Source organism: Cervus canadensis, chromosome X (genome assembly GCF_019320065.1).
Source record: "Cervus canadensis isolate Bull #8, Minnesota chromosome X, ASM1932006v1, whole genome shotgun sequence".
Lineage (NCBI taxonomy): Eukaryota > Metazoa > Chordata > Mammalia > Artiodactyla > Cervidae > Cervus > Cervus canadensis.
Window position 1 is genome coordinate 42,798,302 of NC_057419.1, and position 21,776 is coordinate 42,820,077.

The 21,776-nt window shown below is 41.8% G+C and overlaps 1 protein-coding gene across 1 annotated transcript in view; it reads left to right on the forward strand.

Moving 5' to 3' along the window:
• Positions 1-20,173, forward strand: part of EFHC2 (EF-hand domain containing 2) — a 240,083-nt gene extending 219,910 nt beyond the window's left edge. The window contains exon 15 of the mRNA XM_043459414.1: positions 19,559-20,173. Within this exon, the coding sequence (XP_043315349.1) occupies positions 19,559-19,660 (102 nt within the window). The 3' untranslated portion in view covers positions 19,661-20,173. The remainder of the gene's footprint in view (positions 1-19,558) is intronic.
• Positions 20,174-21,776: the final 1,603 nt, after the last annotated feature.

The following is a 21,776-nucleotide window of genomic DNA, read 5'->3' on the forward strand; positions in this document are numbered from 1 at the left end:
ATTTAAATATAATTATTATTGAAGATACTGGATTTAATTCACTAAAGTTCAAGATACTGTCACAAAAACAAGTTAATACTGTCATTTGGTAACCTTTTAAGTGCTAACCGATCAATTGTGTCTGATTCTTTGCGACCTCATGGACTATAGCCTGCCAGGCTCCTCTGTCCATAGAATTTTCCAGACAAGAAAACTGGAGTGGGTTGCCATTTCCTCCTCCAGGGGATCTTCCTGACCCAGGGATCGAACCCGTGTCTCCTGCATTGCAGGCAGATTCTTTATCATCTGAGCCACCAGGGAAGTCTCTCTTAATTTCTTAGCCACACAAATATGTAATTTTTACATGTAAAAAGAACAATGATGGATAGAGTTTATGTTCTACCTTTTCATTTAATGTTACAGTATTCTGTGTTGGATAGCATCCATTTGTCCAATTGGAACTTTGCTCCAGCCTCGTCTACCCTACTCTGAGTCCTAGGCCTCTGATCTTTGTGAGCTTCATCAGTGGGTCCCCTAGCCCTCTGGCCTCCAGTTGGGGGAGCTATTGGGATGCACCAGCAGGAGAGTGGAGGGTGGGAGGAGTTAAAAAAGTCATCTCCCTCCCTGACTGCCTCCTCCTCCAAGGTCCACAGGACCTGTCTGGAATTTCTCTCCATGTAGCTGCAACCACCCTAATGTGCCCCTTGAGCCTCAGGTCATGGTAACGGCTCCTTGAGGGTCTGGAGGATCCCTTGTTGGTTTTCCTGAACACTTTCCACAACTTTGTAAATAGTCATTTTATTAAGCTTTTCTAAATTTGCACAGTCTGCATATATCCTCTATTTCTTTTGTGATCCTGAGTGATACACATGCTTATTTTTGCTAGTTAGCAACTACCTTTGTTTGTTTTTCTCCTCACTTTCTCCTTCTCTCCTTTTCTATTCCACCCAATCCATCACCCAAATGTTTGCCTATGCATTGGGGTTTCATCATTTTAATGCACAGAAGTATAATTGTACCACATACATTTTATCTGCTGTGTGTTTTTCTTAATTGTACACCATGGGACATTTCTCTAGTTTAATATATGTAGACCTAAGCTATTCTTTAATACTATAGTATGAGTATGGAATAATTTATTCATCCATTTCTCTATCACTAGGCATTCACGTTATTTTTACATTTTTGCCTCTGAAAATATGTAGTATCTTATGCTTTAATTTTTATTTTCCTGATGACTGTTGAGTTTGAATGAAATTTAATTACCTTTTGGTACTACAACCTACAGTAAGAAAGACATTTTTCCATAGCAACCCAGCATGCACATATACAATAGAACAAACGTTTCATGAAACAATATTATTCTAACTACATGCAATGATGTATGATCTTTCTTTTCTTTCCTCCCTATTTCCTTTCTTTCTCCCCACCTTCTTTCTTTCTTTTGAATATAGTCCATTACCCATTAAATTGATTGAAGGACCTGCAAAAGGATTACCACCTACATTGGAAGGAGAGTCACAGTGTGGAAAAGCCAAAAATCTCCTTTCTCTTTAGCCACCCCTCCCCCATTTCATCTTTTACCTACTCTGTCTGCTGGGATAGTTATTGAGCAGTGGGCCTCAGGTTCTTTAGAGAGATCATGTGGAACAGAAGGTCTGGAATCATAGGAAGCTGAACTCAAATCCTTAGCTCTATGATTGACTAACTGAGTCACTTCATTTAAGTGAGTCAACCTTTCAAGTTTTCCCATCTCAAAAATGGAGGTAAAAGTAGTGCTTATGTCAGTATACGTGAGACAGTTAGCACAATACCTACCCCACAATAACGGCTTACATGGTGGCTGTTACTATTGTTTGTAAAATGGCGATGTCTTAAGTCCTGAAGTCAGGGGGCTGGACCCTGAGCTGTCAAGTTCTAAAGCTAAGATCAGTGATTCTATCCTTAAAGGTAAGAGTTAGAACAGCTACAGAACAGGCATGTAGCATCAGAAAGGGCCTGTGCTTCAGCAGTAAGTAGACTCTTCCAGTTGTTAACTCATTTATGGTGAGAAGAACTTTACTCTTAGGGTCTCTTATCATCCCCTAGGACCAAGCCTGGAAACAGTTCAGTCTTCAGGAAACATTTGGAAGGGGCCATTCTTTTTCAGCCAGTGTAGAAATAAAAGGAAGAACATAGATATAAAATGGCACCTGACCGATTTAACCTTTAGTGAGAATTTAACTAAACTGCAGAGTCTGAAGCACTCTGGTACTCCTAAGCTTGTTATCATTTCATTAAAGAGGATATTAGATAACCTGGGAATGTTACCAGTGAGTCTGTAATCTATATGAAAAGATGTCCTGTGACTGGGTTGACCATAATATTGCATAGTTCAGACAGCAGAATGAACCATAAAAAGTGTAGTATCTCCTGAACCATACAAGTGTACATAAGTGTTAATATCTAATAATGCCCTGAGACACAATGGGTCAGAGCTATGTCACAGGTTGTCTTCTCCAGGAAGCAGATGGAGTTTAATGTGAAGGATGTTTATTTGGAAATGTCCTTGGTATCAATACCTATGGGAGGGAGAGGGGGACATAGGAGTGGACAGAGGGAGAATTGAGCTTTGATGCAGATCCAAAGGCAACCTTTGCTGGTGCATAGGGAACTCTGGAGCTAGAATGGCTTCTCAGAGCCATCCTGAGTTAGTTAGGCCAAAATGACCTGGACTTTATCCCTGTGTATTGGTTTAGAAAGGGTAAGTGAAGTTCAGTCACTCAGTCGTGTCCGACTCTTTGCAACCCCATGGACTGCAGCACACCAGGCTTCCCTGTCCATCACCAACTCCCAGAGCTTGCTCAAACTCATGTCCATCGAGTCAGTGATGCCATCCAACCATCTCATCCTCTGTCATCCCCTTCTCCTCCTGCCTTCAATCTTTCCCAGCATCAGGGTCTTTTCCAATGAGTCAGAAATTGAGTTAGAAATGAGTTAGAAAGGGTAGCGTGGCTCTTTGCAGTTAAGACAGCTCTGTAGCTGAAGCAATCCCTGAAGGGTCTTCTAGAGGCTGGACCACCAAGTCCTTACTCAAGAGCATTCTAGATGGATCATGTCTTGGCAGCCAACCACTCTTGATTGTTCTTGGTATGAACTGGGGGCCTGGCCTGTGGCACAGCCTTCTTTATGTACCTGCTCCTCTGTTACTCTCTGAGCTTTCACCCGTGGCAGGGAACTGACATGCTAGAAGATGCCATGGTTATGGAAGATGAAGTAGTTTTGCTTGAGGAGTTGGACCACTCAGGCAAAGAAAACCTCTCACATAGAGCTTTGGGGATTGCCAATACTTAGAGAGTCTGCTGTAGCCAAAACACTGAATGTGGGACTTTAGGACTTTAGGACAAGATCCCCCAGGTTGTAAAAGTGACCCAGCCTTGATTGTGACACGACAGATTAAAGTTCTGTTGAGAACACGGAATGGCAGGCTGAGCTCCTGTGTGGAAGCGTGGCCCTGGTGGAGGCCAGCAGTGGGGCAGCTGCATGCTTCCCCCAGTGTATGAGCTGGACAAGTCAGCTCTGGCTGAAGTTCCAGAGGTATCATAAACACCTCTCTAGAAGTTACTGGCACCAGCCACCATTCAGAACCTGGGTGGGTTACTATGCTCTTGGGCTGATCATTGTCCACTTAACAGGGTGTCTTCCCTGAATGGGGATCTTACTGGAAAATGAAAAGAGACTGTGAAGCTGATGAAAGCTAGGCAGGTCCCAGTACTAGATTCAGCACCAGTTCTGTTGGCATCAGCATGAATGGATAGGGTGGATGGTAGGGGTGGGGATTTGGGATACCTTCCCAAGCTTGATTAACTGCAGTGAATGGGAGCAGCGAGGGACCAGAAAAAGAGGAACAGGACCATGAGCTTTAGCCAACCAGAAGCTAATTAGGGGAGTGGTCTGCTACACAAGACTAGGGATTGGAAGGGCAGCACATCAGGGAGCTCTAGCAGGGAGGCTCCCTAGAACAGGGAGCACAGTGCTGGGGAATCCTGGGGTTAGGACTGTTGAACAACCAGAGGGGGCCCGTCAGCAGGCTTGAACTAAAACCTTCAGCCCTGGCCAGGGGAAAGAGCAGGCTGAGTCCCTATACCACTGAGATTCTAGCTTGAGACTCACAGCTCTCATAAAGGAGTCGGGGTATGGATTTAATACAGGAGCTATTGACAGAGGAGTGTGTAGGGTCAAGGGAACCAATTCGGGCAGTGAAGTGTTCAGGGCCTAGCTGGCGTGGGAAGCCTTTACCCTCCCTAGGTCTGGAGAAGCAGGAGGGACTGGTCTTATTGGAGCCCAGTAGAAGTGCTGGAGCAGTGGCAGCAGGTAGGGAGAGCAGAGAGAGAGGAAGTGGAATCCATACCCCTGTCTCTCGCTGCTTCTCATTGGCTGGACCCACCCAGAAGGTAGAAAACGAGGACGCTCAAGAAGTGGTGCAATCTACAAAGGTCAGCCTCCCAGGGCAGAGAGCTTGGTGTGAAGGGCAGAAAATGGCCTTGGGGGACAAATGGAGAAAGGGCCAGCACAGTCTGTTACCAGAGTAAAGACTTATGCTCTGGTGAGCAAGCGTCACAGCCAATGTTTAAGGCCAAGTCCACACTAACAGCTCCTGAAGCTTGGTCTGCTGGATGTCAGGACTGGTCCCTCTGACTCCAATAGGACTCATCCATATGTGAGCCTCACATAGCATCAGCTGATAGAATTGGGGACCAACTACAAAAAAGCAGAATTCTCAGAGAGGACTGTGGTCGTAGCTAACCCAGCTTTGATTTGGTGAGAACTTTCCCTGTGTGGATGGGTGGAAACTTATTGTCACCCACCAGGGCTGCTAACTGTGGCCTGTAGCCTGGATTCTCAGGAGCTGCCTTGGCCGGCCCCTGCCTGGCCCCCACCTCAGCCTTTGGAGGTAATTTAATTCTCACTCTATTGTGTGACTATCTATGGTCTCAGCATGTTGCCTGGAGCTGTCATGGCCTAGAGACCCCAATTCCGTTCTATTGTGCTTGCTCACAGATGGTAGCTGTAGAACTGGCAAAAGAGGTCCCACTGTTTAGAGCCTGCCTGGTTAATCTCAGAAGTCACATTTTAAAAAATAACGCTAAATTGGATCTCATATAAACTTTATAATTCACACTGTGTGACTGGCATCTTACCTTTGGACATTTCTGAGAAAAATTGGACGTGGCTTCTTTTTATGAGCACTGGCACTGCAGAAACACTAGCAATTGGCTCTGAAGTTTTCTCTTGTCACAACAGGATGATATATAGCCTTGGTATTGTAGAATAGGGAACAGTAAGGGTACACCTTGGTATCTATCTTTGGACACCCCACTTCTTAAAGATCTTTTGGTATTTAGAGGGTGGAATACCCTGCGGCATTTTATTTTCCCAACCATATTGTGGCAATAAGTATCATTACCAATTTATAGATAGGAAGCTAAGACTCAAAGGCATTCCTAAAGGTCTAGATTATATAGTCAAGGGCTAGTGCCAACTCTTTTAGCAAAGTTATGTCTAATATTTCCAGTTGAATTTACAGTTGAAATAAAAGATTATTAACCATTCTCATTGATCTTCCCTGGTGTTGCAGTTGGTAAAGAATCCGCCTGCAATGCAGGAGACCCAGGTTCAATCCCTGGGTCAAGAAGATCCCCTGGAGAAGGGAACAGATACCCACTCCAATATTCTTGCCCAGAGAATCCCCATGGACAGAAGAGAAGAGCCTGGTGGGTACAGTCCATGGGGTCGCAAAGAGTCGGACATGATTGAGCAGCTAACACTTTCAGTCATTCTCATTAGATTTAAGAAATAACTGGTAAACACATACTGATTATGTAACACAAAGCAATGACCTAGTAGGGAACAATACTGCCAGAATCCACTGTCATTTAAAAGGTTTGGTGATGTCTACTTGAATTGTATAAATAAGCTTATCAGTAAAACTAAAAAAATTCATGTCTCCTTGAAAACTTTACTTGCCCTGTAATGCAATTTCAAGGAAAGGTTTTCTTGTTTAAAAGTAACAACTTTTAGCTACACTCACACAGTTGACAACTCTACTGGAGCTTGGTGTAGGGCAAAGAAATGCAGTTGTGAAATATTGGCATTATAGTAAAGACAGAAATGGATAGAAACATAAACAGGTCTCCTGGTTTTATATATGAGATTTTCCTTATGTCATTAGAATGCTCTCGATTATCTTAGCAAGTATTTGCAAAATTTCTTCCTCAAATTAATTTCAATTTAATTTACTGAAATTTAATTGTTTTTATGATTTCTGTCAACTTAATTTGATTATTTCCGAGGTCATGACAACCTAGTAGAAGAAAGAAAATCCAAGAAAGCAGCAATTTCAGTTCCATACAGCACTGGATTTTTCTACAAATTCATAGATAAAAAAAAATCCTTTTTTTGATTGAGTGAAGGGGGAGTAATAGAGTGAAATCACTAACATGACTCTAGCAGCCTTACATTTGGGAGGAATAAAAATAACCTTGTTTCAGTGAAGCGTGGAATTTAATTGGCTCGCGATCTTTTTCCCGCATGCATCTGGTGGCCAGTACTACAGTAGAAAATTTTAAGTAGAAGGAGACATAATCCAATTAAATTTCCTTTTAAAAATGTCAAAGCAAATAAATCCAGGGCCTATGAGCTCACACACAGCTTTGCTGTTCTCACTGGGCAGCTGCTGTTTACTGGGTTTCTATCCAGTGCCATCTTTGCTTCCCATTTCAAGGATATGTGGTTTTACAGATTGGCAGCTACCTTTTTTTTTTTCACCATTGATGAGCAAGTAATTTATTGCCAACTTCTCTGACATCTTAAGTAGCTCCAGTGACAGCCAGATTGAAAGATGTCATGGGGCCCTCTTGCAGACAATGATTTCCAGCCATTTCAGAGTCATGATTTTGTATTACTGTTGAATTTCACTCTGCGTCTCGTAGTTCTTCCTTCTTCCAGAAAATGCTATGTGGCACATACTGTTTACGCTCCAGATTACACTGAATTTTGCTTTGAGATTTGGGTACTGTCTCTAGAGTTATCTGGCAGTCACACTGGAGACTCTGGATCCATCCACAGTTTGTCAAGAAGTTACTTTGCTCCAAGCTGTACTGGGACTTTCATATACATTCTATTAATTTTGATAAATGCAAAATTGTATACTATCTTTGTTTGACTTCCTCTGGAAGCTGACTCAGAGACAACAGATTTGCGTGTAAATAGTTTTTTGGACAAAGTGAAGGAAATGCTAGCAAGGGAGCAGGGAAGTGAGAAATGGAAGAGCAGAAATATAAGGCATATTATCAAACCAGTAAAAATGGGAATGACTGGGACTTAATGTCTATGGGAAACACAGGGATCCAGTAACCTGATATGTACATCAGAGTTATCCCCTCCATCAACTCCTCTCAGTCATCGTTTGACAGCTGCTGCTGAAGTGGGGGGAAATAATGAATTTGCAGGCACTTGTGGCACATCACGTGTGCGTGCAAAGTCGTTGCAATCTTGTCCAACTCTTTGTGACCCCATGGACTGTAGCCCGCCAGGCTCCTCTGTCCATGGGATTCTTTAGACAAGAATACTGGAGTGGGTTGCTGTACCCTACCTTCAGGGGATCTTCCCAACCCAGGGATCAAACCCGCATCTCTTGTGTCTCCTGCGCTGACAAGAGGGTTCTTTACTACTAGCGCCACCTGGGAAGCCCCTGTGGCATGTCACAGGGACAGCCAAAGCGGGCCCCAGAGGCCAAAGGGGAGCTCTCCGGCAGAGGAACACAGGCGCTGATGGTTGGAGGTTAGGTTGGTGTGCGCCAAAGTGGAAAGGGGGAGAGGATCAGGAGGGGTATTGGCAGAACATCTGATACATAACAGGTATTTAAGATTCTGATCCTGCACCTTTAGGCAGGCTGTTTACAGAAACACAAGCAGGCTTATCCTCATCCAGAATAGGAGGGATTGACTGCTGCGGATGAACTGTCCTGTTGTAAAATCACCATGCAATTATTTCCACTTAAAACTTATGTGTGGTGCTGGGAAACAATATAATCTGAAGTTTTCTTCAAATTTTGTAGCGTGGGATGAATAGAAGGTCAGGGAGGACAAAGAATATTTTTAACTCACTGCCCAGTCATAAATATTATGTAACGATTGGAACATTTGCAGATTTATTAGAACAATTAAGCAATGGTAGCGAGGGGATTTCTCATGTTACCAAGTGAAAGAAAATGAAGTCGCTCAGTCATGTCTGACTCTTTGCGACCCCATGGACTGTATAACCTACCAGGCTCCTCCGTCCATGGAATTTTCCAAGCAAGAGTACTGGAGTGGGTTACCATGTTACCAAAGACCTCTTTAAAAGAGATTGGCCACGTGATTCCTTTCAGTTCAGTTCAGTTGCTCAGTAGTGTCCAACTCTTTGTGACCCCATGGACTGCAGTATGCCAGGCTTGCCTGTCCATCACAAACTCCCAGAGCTTACTCAAACTCATGTCCCTAGAGTCGGTGATGCCATCCAACCATCTCATCCTCTGTCATCACCATCTCCTCCTGCCTTCAGTCTTCCCCGGCATCAGGGTCTTTTCCAATGAGTCAGTTCTTCCCATCAAGTGGCCAAAGTGTTGGAGCTTTAGCTTGAGCATTAGTCCTTTCAATGAATATTCAAGACTGATTTCCTTTACAACTGACTGGTTGGATCTCCTTGCTGTCCAAGGGACTCTCAAAAGTCTTCTCCAACACCACAGTTCAAAAGCATCAATTCTTCAGTGCTCAGCTTTCTTTATAGTCCAACTCTCACATCCATACATGACTACTGGAAAAACCATAGCTTTGACTAGACGGACTTTTGTTGGCAAAGTAATGTTTTTGCTTTTTAATATACTGTCTAGGTTGGTCATAGCTTTTCTTCCAAGGAGCAAGCGTCTTTTAGTTTCATGGCTGCAGTCACCATCTGCAGGGATTTTGGAGCCCCCCAAAATAAAGTCTGTCACTGTTTCCACTGTTTCCCCATCTATTTGCCGTGAAGTGACAGGACTGGATGCCATGATCCTAGTTTTCTGAATGTTGAACTTTAAGCCAACTTTTGCACTCTCCTCTTTCACTTTCATCAAGAGCTTCTTTAGTTCTTCTTCCTTTTCTGCCATAGGGTGATGTCATCTGCATATCTGAGGTTACTGATATTTTTCCAGGCAATCTTGATTCCAGCTTCTGCTTCATTTAGCATGGCACTTCGAATGATGCACTCTGCATATGCAGGTCAAGAAGCAGCAGTTAGAACTGGACATGGAACAACAGACTGGTTCCAAATCGGGAAAGGAGTACATCAAGGCTGTATCTTGTCACCCTGCTTATTTAACTTATATGCATAGTGATTTCTTTAGGTGGACCCAATTACAGACAAAATTATGAGGAAGATACCTTTGCCCTCTAGTTTATTAATGCCCCATTCCCCTGAGTTTCTTAAATGTTATGTCCTGCTTCCTTCATCCTTTGGATCCCAACTTGATTACTGTTAGTCCATTTAAACTAGTACTGTGAACGTCTGTCTGAAATTGGGGGTTAGTTGCAATTCTGGTACCAATTCCAATGTGTGTTTTCCCCCATACCAAGCAGTTCTCAGCACCAGGTGAGTCTCCTACAGGTCAGCTCAATTCTAATACTGTCTACCTGGAGATAGTATCAGATCCCACAGGCTAAGGGCTCAGTCCCACAGGACTAACTCTTCTCCTTCCGATGTCATTCACAAGTCCAAGTTGTCACCTGTGCTTCTGACCAAAGGGCTATGGATTGGAGGTTCCCATGTCCTCCTCCTTAAGTGAAGTTACTCAGTTGTGTCTGACTCTGCGATTCCATGGATATAGCATACCAGGCTTCTCCGTCCATGGGATTTCCCAGGCAAGAATACTGGAGTGGGTTGCCATTTCTTTCTCCAGGGGATCTTCCCAACCCAGGGATCGAACCCCAGCCTCCTGCATTATAGACAGATGCTTTACCATCTGAGCCATACTTGAGTTGTTGTCCTCTTCCTTGGGTTTGAGTAATTTGCTTGAGCCACTCACATAACTCAGAAAAAACTTACTTACTAGATAACCTGTTTATTATGAAAGGATATAAGTCAGGAATGGCTTCCCGGGTAGCTCAGTGGTAAAGAATATGCCTGCCATGCAGGAGACTCGGGTTCAATCCCTGGGTTGGGAAGATCCCCTGGAGAAGTAAATGGCAACTCCCTCCAGTGTTCTTGCCTGGGAAATCCCGTGGACAGAGGAGCCTGGTGGGCTACAGTCCACAGCGTCTCAAACAGTTGGGCACGACTGAAGTAACTAAACATCATAAGTCAGGAACAGGCAGATGGAGGAGAAAGGCGTGAAGCACAGTGTAAGGCAAGGGCGCAGAGTTTCCATTCCCACTCTGGGCTGAACTACTCTCCCCACACCTCCACATGTTCACCAGCGTGGAAACTCGCCAAACCCTGTACCTTTGGGGTTTTATGGAGGTTTCATTAAAAAGGCATGATTGACTAAATCGTTGGCTGTTGGTGAATGAAGTCACTCTTCAGCCCCTTGCCCCTGCCCTGGAGGTATGGGGTGGGGAGTGGAGGTGGGGCACTGAAAGTTCCAACCCTGCAATCATGTGGTTGGCTCCTTTGGCAACCAGCCCCCATCATTAAGGTGCTTTTCCAAAATGTCACATTAACATAAGAAAAGAGACCCTATCACTGTCATCACTTAGGACATTCTAAGAGTTTTAAGCTAGTGGAGGTGATGGAATTCCAGTTGAGCTATTTCAAATCCTAAAAGATGATGCTGTGAAAGTGCTGCGCTCAATATACCAGCAAATTTGGAAAATTCAGCAGTGGCTGCAGGACTGGCAAAGGTCAGTTTTCATTCTAGTCCCAAAGAAAGGCAATGCCAAAGAATGTTCAAACTACCACACAATTGCACTCATCTCACACACTTGCAAAGTAATGCTCAAAATCCTCCAAGCCAGGCTTCAATAGTACATGAACCGTGAACTTCCAGATGTTCAAGCTGGATTTGGAAAAGGCAGAGGAACCAGAGATCAAATTGCCAACATCCGCTGGATCTTCAGAAAGCAAAAGAGTTCCAGAAAAACATCTACTTCTGCTTTATTGACTGTGCCAAAGCCTTTGATTGTATGGATCACAACAAACTGTGGAAAATTCTTAAAGAGATGGGATCACCAGACCACATCACCTGCCTCCTGAGATATCTGTATGCAGGTCAAGAAGCAACAGTTAGAACTGGACATGGAACAACAGACTGGTTCCAAATTGGCAAAGGAGTACATCAAGGCTGTATATTGTCACCCTGCTTATTTAACTTATATGCAGAGTACATCATGAGAAACCCTGGGCTGGATGAAGCACAAGCTGCAATCAAGATTGCTGGGAGAAATATCAATAACCTCAGATATGCAGATGACACCACCCTTATGGCAGAAAGCTAAGAAGAACTAAAGAGCCTCTTGATGAAAGTGAGAGGAGAGTGCAAAAGTTGGCTTAAAACTCAACGTTCAGAAAACTAAGATCATGGCGTCCAGTCCCATCACTTCATGGCAAATAGATGGGGAAACAGTGGAAACAGTAACAGACTTTATTTTTGGGGGGCTCCAAAATCACTGCAGATGGTGACTGTAGCCATGAAATTAAAAGACGCTTACTCCTTGGAAGGAAAGTTATGACCAACCTAGACAGCATATTAAAAAGCGGAGACATTACTTTGCCAACAAAAGTCTGTCTAGTCAAACCTATGGTTTTTCCAGTAGTCATGTATGGATGTGAGACTTGGACTATAAAGAAAGCTGAGCGCTGAAGAATTGATGCTTTTGAACTGTGTTGGAGAAGACTCTTGAGAGTCCCTTGGACTGCAAGGAGATCCAACCAGTCCATCCTAAAGGAAATCAGTCCTGAATATCCATTGGAAGGACCGATGCTGAAGCTGAAATGCCAATACTTTGGCCACTTGATGGGAAGAACTGACTCATTTAAAAAGACACTGATGCTGGGAGTGATTGAAGGCAGGAGGAGAAGGGGACGGCAGGATGAGATGGTTGGATGGCATCACTGACTTGGTGGACATGAGTTTGAATAAGCTCTGGGAGTTGGTGATAGACAGGGAGGCCTGGCATGCTGCAATCCATGGGGTCACAAAGAGTTGGACATGACTGAGCGACTGAAATGAACTGAACTGAAGAGTTTTAAGAGCTCTGTGCCAGAAATAGTGATGAAACCAAATATACATTTCTTATTATAAATCACTAGATCATATTGCCAATGTATAAATATTAGGTTCCTCAGGCAGTACAAACTCAGATATTTAGGCAGAAAATGTCATTTCCATCTAGAACCTGGAGAAAAGTGACAAAGGGAAATAAACTTGAGGGAAGTGGTATTGATTTTAGAGAAAGGGCATAGCAGAGCTGGAGCCGTCAGGAAAGCATTGTGTAAGCCACAGGATTTAAAGTGGTCAGAATTAAAAGAAATGGACTATTGTTGTTGGGGGTGGGAAACCATTTCTTCCCACCCTTCTAGGTTCTTTTGGCTGGTTGAATAGTTAAAATGAGGTTAAGTTGGATTAACAGGAGCAAAAAAACCAAATGCTTATATATGGGGAATCCATATAAACGTGAGAGATTCCAAGGACAGGTAAAATGAGGTATAGATATCATTCTTGACTGAAGGACTGAGGAGAAGGGGTTAGGGGTCTGGGACTCCAAAAGGAAAGGGAAGGAAAGCAATTCCCAGGAAGATGAAAAGAGCAAATGTTTGGTAAAGAAATCTTTGCTGGGCCATGCAGAAACAATGGAACACAGAAAGAAATTTGAACAAGCAGACTTTGCTCAGTTCCTCCCTGTCTACCTTACCTTACATCTGCTCTCTTGGAACAAACCCTTTATCTAAATTCTTTTAGGCAGTTAAGGGGGAGGTAAAAGGTCTTCCTGAGTCTTTTGTTTCTTAAAAATAATCAATTAAAAATAATCCTCATGCCAGAGAGGCACATTTTGGGGTGTCAGATTTTGCTCCCATACATTATTTTTTCATCTTAAATTGTCCTTAACTTTGAATCTCAGGGCATTTTCCTTGAGTTTCATTTACCCAGGTTTGGCTTGTTGCTAATAAATTTCTCATCTCCAAACTCTTCAGTTGTCATTATTCCAATATAAGTTCTTCTCTTTCTTTTTCTCTTGTTGTTAGGATTTAAATCATGATTTCTTGCTCAAAAATCAAACAAAAACCAAACAATTCAAAAATTTTGCTGCTGAATAAAGAATGAAGATCTTCTAATACTGACCTTTTCATGAGAGAAGATAATTTCATTGTAATGTTATATGTTGCATGATGCATTTCTTTTTTGTATTGAAGACTTTTGTTTAAAATAAGTCTATCAGGAAATAGTGATTTTGAATGTACATATTTGTACAATGTTCTTCTATAACATGGTAAAATTAAGAAATACAGTCAGCCCTCCATATCCACAGATTTGCCCAACCATGGATCAACAGTATTTGGAAAAAAAAGATCTGGAGAATTCCAAATAGCAAAGCTTGAATCTGCCACACACCAACTATTTGCATTGTGTTTACATTGTATTTACAGCTATTTACATGACATTTACATAGTATTAGGTATTTTAAGTAACCTAGAGATGATTTAAAATATACAGGAGAATATGCATAGATTATATGTGAATGCTCCACCATTTTATGTAAGGGACTTGAGCATCCTTAGATTTTAGTATCTGCAGGAGATCCTAGAACCAAGATACTGAGGAACTATTCTATTACTTAAGAGTGAAAATTGCTTAAAGTCTTATAATGAAATTTTTGAGGACATGTTGAATAGTTGAATTGAATGACTTGATCTTAGCCTTCACTGATTAAAAAGACATGTATATATATATATATGTATATACATGGAAGGAAAATTATGATCAACCTAGACAGCATATTAAAAAGCAGAGACATTACTTTGCCAACAAAGGTCCATCTAGTCAAGGCTATGGTTTTTCCAGTAGTCATGTATGGATGTGAGAGTTGGACTATAAAGAAGGCTGAGCGCCAAGGAATTGATGCTTTTGAACTGTGGTGTTGGAGAAGACTCTTGAGAGTCCCTTGGACTGCAAGGAGATCCAACCAGTCCATCCTAAAGGAGATCAGCCCTGGGTGTCTATTGGAGGGACTGATGTTGAAGCTGAAATTCCAATGCTTTGGCCACCTGATGGGAAGAGCTGACTCATTTGAAAAGACCCTGATGCTGGGAAAGATTGAGGGCAGGAGGAGAAGGGGACGATAGAGGATGAGATGGTTCGATGGCATCACCAACTCAATAGACATGGGTTTGGGTGGACTCTGGGAGTTGGTGATGGACAGGGAGGTCTGGTGTGCTGCGGTTCATGGGGTCACAAAGAGTCAGACACGACTGAGCGACTGAACTGACTGATACACACACACACACACATACACACATATAAAATACACACACATTTTGTATATGCACATTAAGACACACAGTGATTTACTACTTTAGGGCATAAGAAAGACATTTCTTAAAGTTCCATGTAGTATGAATTACAGAGAATACACCCTAAGAGTTGGTTTAGCCATCATCCATCTGAATAGTCATTTCCTTCTTTACACAGCTGGTTGGGTAGTCTGGGCTCAACCTCCAGCATCCAACAGGAGGCATTCGTGAAAGAGAAGTATAGTGTCCTTCAAGAATCACAGTTTTTCCTACTTAACTATTCTTGTTGGAAATGATGGGACTAAATGTAGCCATGTAGGATGAGAGCCAGCTGCTTCTGAATAGGCCCGCTCCTTCCCTGGGATTTGGAGGGTAGCCCAGCAGATAAGCAGAGCTCTGGAGCCCTCAGACTGGGGTTATGGTCCAGACTCCTTCACTTACTGGCAGTTTGACTTTAGACAAGCTACTTAACCCTTCTCTTGCCTCAGTTTCCTTTTCTGTAGATGAGTATCATAATAATACCTACCTCTTAGGGTTTTCTGCTGTTCTTCAGTTCAGTTCAGTCACTCAGTTGTGTCCAACTCTTTGCAACACCATGGACTGCAGCATGCCAAGCTTCTCTGTCCGTCACAAACTCCCAGAGTTTACTCAGACTCATGTCCATTGAGTCAGTGATGCCATCCAACCATCTCATCCTGCCGTCCCCTTCTCCTCCTGCCTTCAATCACTCCCAGCATCAGTGTCTTTTTAAATGAGTCAGTTCTTCCCATCAAGTGGCCAAAGTATTGGCATTTCAGCTTCAGCATCGGTCCTTCCAATGGATATTCAGGACTGATTTCCTTTAGGATGGACTGGTTGGATCTCCTTGCAGTCCAAGGGACTCTCAAGAGTCTTCTCCAACACAGTTCAAAAGCATCAATTCTTCAGCGCTCAGCTTTCTTTATAGTCCAAGTCTCACATCCATACATGACTACTGGAAAAAACAATAGGTTTGACTAGACAGACTTTTGTTGGCAAAGTAATGTCTCCGCTTTTTAATATGCTGTCTAGGTTGGTCATAACTTTCCTTCCAAGGAGTGTCTTTTTATTTCATGGCTGCAGTCACCATCTGCAGTGATTTTGAAGCCCCCCAAAATAAAGTCTGTTACTGTTTCCACTGTTTCCCCATCTATTTGCCATGAAGTGATGGGACTGGACGCCATGATCTTAGTTTTCTGAATGTTGAGTTTTAAGCCAACTTTTGCACTCTCCTCTCACTTTCATCAAGAGGCTCTTTAGTTCTTCTTAGCTTTCTGCCATAAGGGTGGTGTCATCTGCATATCTGAGGTTATTGATATTTCTCCCAGCAATCTTGATTGCAGCTTGTGCTTTCTCCAGACCAGCATTTCTCATGATGTACTCTGCATATAAGTTAAATAAGCACGGTGACGAGATACAGCCTTGACGTACTTCTTTGCCAATTTGGAACCAGTCTGTTGTTCCATGTCCAGTTCTAACTGTTGCTTCTTGACCTGCATACAGATACCTCAGGAGGCAGGTGATATGGTCTGGTGTTCTCATCTCTTTAAGAATTTCCCACTGTTTGTTGTGATCCACACAGTCAAAGGCTTTGGTGTAGTCAATAAAGCAGAAGTAGATGTTTTTCTGGAACTCTTTTGCTTTTTCGATGATCCATCGGATGTTGGCAATTTCATCTCTGGTGCCTTTTCTAAATCCAGGTGTTGACTTAAAATCAAATAGATTGCCAGTTACTTCTGCAGCGAAGATGAATTTATTTGCAATCAGCAGAGAATTGCCATGGGGTCCCAAAGAGTCAGATACGACTTAGCAATTAAACAACAACAGCAAGAGAAGTGCATTTGGGGGTCTGCCGCTATGGTAAGCCATGTGCAAGTTCCTTCATGGCAAAAGAAGGAGAACACTTGAGAGGAAAAGGAAATTGGAAAAGTGGTAGCAAACATAGGGTCTATGTCTTTTCATTGGCTGTGTCCTTGCCAGGGAAGAAGAGGAGTTGCTCTTCTTCTCTTGTGTTCTGCTTATAATGAAGGGCATGAAGGCTTCCCCTTCTGGTCTCCTGACTCTATTTAACTGAAGTTTCTGTTTATTGATTTTTTAAACTGAAGCAGTTAAATAGCTCAGTATAACACTTAAAAGAATACCTGTCGTATCATGAATAACCAGTAAATTTATAATCGTCGTCGTCATCAATCATCTCTTAAACTAAGACTTTATGCTTCAGTTAGAGATGCCAGTTCTTGGTGCTCTTCAGATTCTGATTCTGCATCATCATTGTGAATTATCACAGTTTTATGTATAACCCTTGTTTCAGTGACTTCCACCTCTTTGGTTATTTCTGGAGTTTAGGTCTGTGCTATACAGAACCCTGTTTCCAGATATTTACCAGAATCTTTACCTCACTGTCTTAGGGGTACCTTAAATTAAAATGCCCCAAACTGAACTTCATTTCTCCCTATGATCATTATTTCCCAGTTAAAAATGTTTAAAACTTCTTTTCTTTGTGCTTTTTTATTTTCTTTATAATGTTGCCCCCCCCCCGCCACATCACTCAATTCATGTCTACCCAGAACCTCAGAATGTGAACTTATTTGGAAATGGAATCTTTGCAGATACAATTAAAACACCTACTAAAAGTTAAAATGAGCTCATACTGGATTAGAGTGGCCCCTAAATCCAGTAATTGTTGTCATAAGAAGGCTATGTGATGACAGACACACACACAGACAAACGGAGAATAAGATAGAGGCAGAGAATGGAGTGATGTATCTACAAGCCAAGGAACTCAAAGGATAGCCATCAACTCCCAGAAGCTGGGAGAGGGGCATGGGACAGTCTCCCTTAGAGTGTCCAGGAAGAACCAGCCCTGCCAGCACCTGGATTTTGGACATCTAGTCTCTTCACAGTGACAGAATGCGTTTTGTGGCTTTAAGCCTCTCAGTTTGTGGTAATTTGTTATGGGAGCCCTAGGAAACTAATACAGACATCGTCAGCTGTTACCAAATTTAGAAGTCTTAGAACCATCCTTATCTGTATTAGTTTATAAGGTCACTGAGCATATTGAATTAGGGGGCCTAACCTACTCCAGGATGACCACATCGAGCTAATTACATCTGCGATGACTTTATTTCCAAATAAGGTCACATTCTGAGATATCAGAGGGTTAGGACTCCAACATGTCTTTTTTGAGGGGACACAATTTAACCTATAACTTGACCTCTTTCTTTTATCACCACTTCACATCAATCAGCTTCCAGGTATTGTATGTTCTACTGTGGCAGAGTCTTTCAGATTTAGTTATTCACCCCAGGCTCAGCTGCACTGGTTATGGCATAGTCATTTCTCCCTAGGATTATTGCAGTAACCTCCAGTGATTGTCCTCCTTCCTTTCATTCTTCATACATCCAATGAGTTACCTAATAAACTTCTAATCCAGTTTCACTGAGATCCACTGTTGACTTTCCCTAGCCATAGCATAAAGTATAAACTAGCACAGAAGGGCTCAAGTTTGGCCCCGCCTTTTCCTTCCAACTGCCTCTCTTCTCGCTTTGTACTGTGTACCCCAGACCAACCAGGATACTCACCCTTTCTTGAAAATAGATTTTTTAGGTCTCCAGGCCTTTGCTTATACTATTCTCTATGCCTGGAACAGCCTTCATCACTTTAATCCCCTGCTGAACTGCTTGCTGCTCAAGACTTCCCTGGTGGCTCAATGGTAAAGAATCCGCCTGCAATGCAGGAGATGCCAGTTCAGTCCTTGGGTTGGGAAGATCCCCTGGAGATGTAAATGGCAACCCACTCCAGTATTCTTGCCTGGGAAGTCCCATGGACAGAGGAGCCTGAAGGGCTACAGTCCATGGGGTCACAAAGAGCTGGACACGACTTAGTAGCTAAATAACACATCAACAAACTATTCTTCATCCCATAAAGCCCAAGTGAAATATCACTTTCTCAGGTTGCTTCCACATCACATAGAATTATGGAGCCCTTAGCTGTATTTCTGTGGTATCTTGTGACTCCAGATACTAATTTGGCACTAGGAAAGATTTAACAGCTCTCATATACAACGATTAACCTTGACAACAGAAATATAGGTAGCCGTAGTTATGGGCTCACCACCCCCCGCCATTGATAATAATATTAGCCATTGCAGGATAAATAAAAGTTTATGTATGCATATGTGTATATAGATTTATATATACAATATTTTTGAAATCTCCTTGACACGTTTATTATTACATAATTGCATTTTGTTACAAGCCATCTTAGCCAAATAATTCTTAAACCTCTTTAGAGTGAAGGTGTTTAGCAAATATATATACACATATATGTATTACATAATGTGTGTGTGTGTGTGTGCGCGCATGCATGCACACACTCAGTCATATCCGACTCTTTGTGAGTCCATGCACTGTAGCCCAGTAGGCTCCTCTGTCCTTGGAATTTTCCTGTCAAGAATACTGGAGTTGGTTGCCATTTCCTTCTCCAGGGGATCTTCCCCACCCACAGATGGAAGCCAGGTCTTCTGCATTGGCAAATGGATTCTTTACCACTGAGCCACCTGGGAAGCCCATGATATATCGTGCATGTGTGGGGGCTTTCTCCACCTGTGTCGTTCTGGGACCAGCAGCATCTTGGGCCACGTTCTTCTCATGGTGATGGCAGAGGTACAAAGGCCAAGCCAAACCATTCTAGCACATTAGGGCCTCTGTCTGGTATATCTGCTAGGATGACATAGGCCAAAGCCAGCCATGTGGCCAAATTCATGTCAAAGGGAAAAAGGACTCCTTAGGAAACAGGATTCCATAGGAGGTTCGGCAAATTCACGTGGCAAAGAGCACAGTATATATAATTCTAATACAGGGAAGGACAAAGGATCGAGTATAAGAATCCAATCTACTGCAGAGTCCTGATGATCTGAAAGTCAATGAAATGTCTGCTTGGAAAATTTAGCCAAGAGCTTATATAAATGACAAGGAACAAACAATTTGATGTTGCATTTATAAAACTGCACTTTCAAATGTAGTTCTAATTATATCCTTCTTTGTGTTTTTTTTCCCAGAGATGTGAAGATGAGTGGCTTGGGATGCCATCACCTATTCCTGTGAAAGGCATTTACTATTTAAACCTTTTAAAGGATGTGTTTGGCTTAGAGGAGGAGTAACCTTGCAGTTTTGGTTAACTTCCTTTGATTTCCTGATTTCCTGCTTTAATTTTTGCCAAGTTTATTTCAGTAGATATAATTCCATTAAAAACAAGAGAGACAAGGTTCATGTTGAATTAAAATCCATATTCCAAAATTAATCTCCTTTTGTCATCTCAGGTTTTCTGAACCTCATATTGCTGATGTACCTGCACTATTAAAAATGCCATTTAAAGAAACAGTGAGCATTTTTATTATATGTGTGATTTATTGATACCAAGAATCTTGCAGTAATTTTCTATCCAATGTAATTTGATTCATTATAGCACAAAAAGAAAATGACTTTTGACAGCTATATAAGACAATATAAAATCAAGTTATATCAGAACAATAAGTTGTGATTCTATTAAACATTTTTTTGAAATCTTTTTGACAGACACTTATTACTTACATAATTAAACTTTTTAGCAACTCAGCTTTTCAAAATAATCCTTAAACCTCTGTAGACTGAAGGTATTAATTTTTTCTGAAATTAACAACGCTATAAGAAGAAAAAAGAGCCCTCCCCTACAACATACAGACACACACACAAAAAATTTGACAAAGTAAAATATATGCAGTTATTTTTTTTAAACTTACACAATTTAGGAATATATTGTTGTTGTTGTTGTTGTTTAGTGACTAAGTTGTGTCTGACTCTTTAGCGACCCCACAGACTTTAGCCCACCAGGCTCTTCTGTCCATGGGATTTCCCAGGCAAGAATACTGGAGTGGGTTGATGCATGTGTATATAATTATAGTATGACCAAAACTGTATTATGTCTGAAATATTTAAGGATGTGAATGTTGAGGGTCCTGAGAGGTTTTTTTTTTTTGGTTCATTATGTACACATATATAACCACCCAGAGGTTTGAATATTCTAAGACTGTAACATGTTTCCCTTTTGCTTTTCTCTAGTTCTCTTTTTCTTCTAGGACTGTACATTATGAGTCTCAGCAGAGCTTTTGTCATGTAGTGCACATTTGATTACACCTCATAATCACGGACCTCTGGGAATTCACTGTGAGAAGTTTGTCTCAATCTACCCCGTTCTTCAGTGTTGGTTGCTGAGTATCATAAACCCAGTTGCCTGGTGTTTTTAGACGATGGAAGCCTGTGGAGAAGGGTCTTTGACACTGACCCAGGGACTGCTCTGAGACTAGGAAGAGGAACTGACAGCATCTCAAGGGCCCCTTCTATCTTCTTATTCTTTCACTCGACGTTTGCAGTGTTTTGCCTAGAAATCAGCTGGCTTCTTGACACTCAGATATACCACTTTGCTTGACAACAATGACTGCTTCATTTTTAAAATTTGAAGTTCATCAGTAAACCATTTCTATATATAAACCTAGGATAGTTCTCCATGTGCCATTGTTAAAGTAGATCCCATAGGATTTTCCAATAAACTAGAATACTCAATTTATATACTAGAACCATATACCCATAAAGTCTAATTTTGACTTGATTTTTGTCCCAGGTTGTTTTTTTTTTTTTTTTTTTTTAAAGACAGCTGACAGTGCCAAGCTATTTTGTCACTTTGCGATTTTCCATTCCCCAGAGAGCAAGCTTTTAGAAGGATGACACTTTCCTGGAACTTTTCGGGCTGACACATCCGTCACTTACCTATTCAACTCTTCAGTCAGTTGTCTTTCCCTCAAGATTTTAAATATGTAGATAATTTAGCCCTGGTACAGGCTTGTAATAAAGTTCATTTGAGAAGTGGGAGGAGAAAAGGGAAGGAAGCAAGCCAGTGATACACTCCTGAGTTTGTGGGATGACAGATGCTTGTTCTGATACATACATGTGTGTGTCACTGCCCTGGTTATTCACAGAACAAGTCCACAATTAGCAATTAAATGGCCATTATAGGAATCATGTGGATAAACATGTTACATTGTAGTCATACAGACACTTTAAATAATTATTCTTTTTATAACAGCCATATACTGAAGGAGATTTATAATTTAGAGATAATATGCCCATTAGTAAAGTTTATGACCCAATAAACAGCCCCCATTAGTTAATAAATGCCAAAGCCATAAAAACAAAGATTATTAATAGAGTTTTTGTACCTCCCTCTTTTGCTGGTGGTCTCAA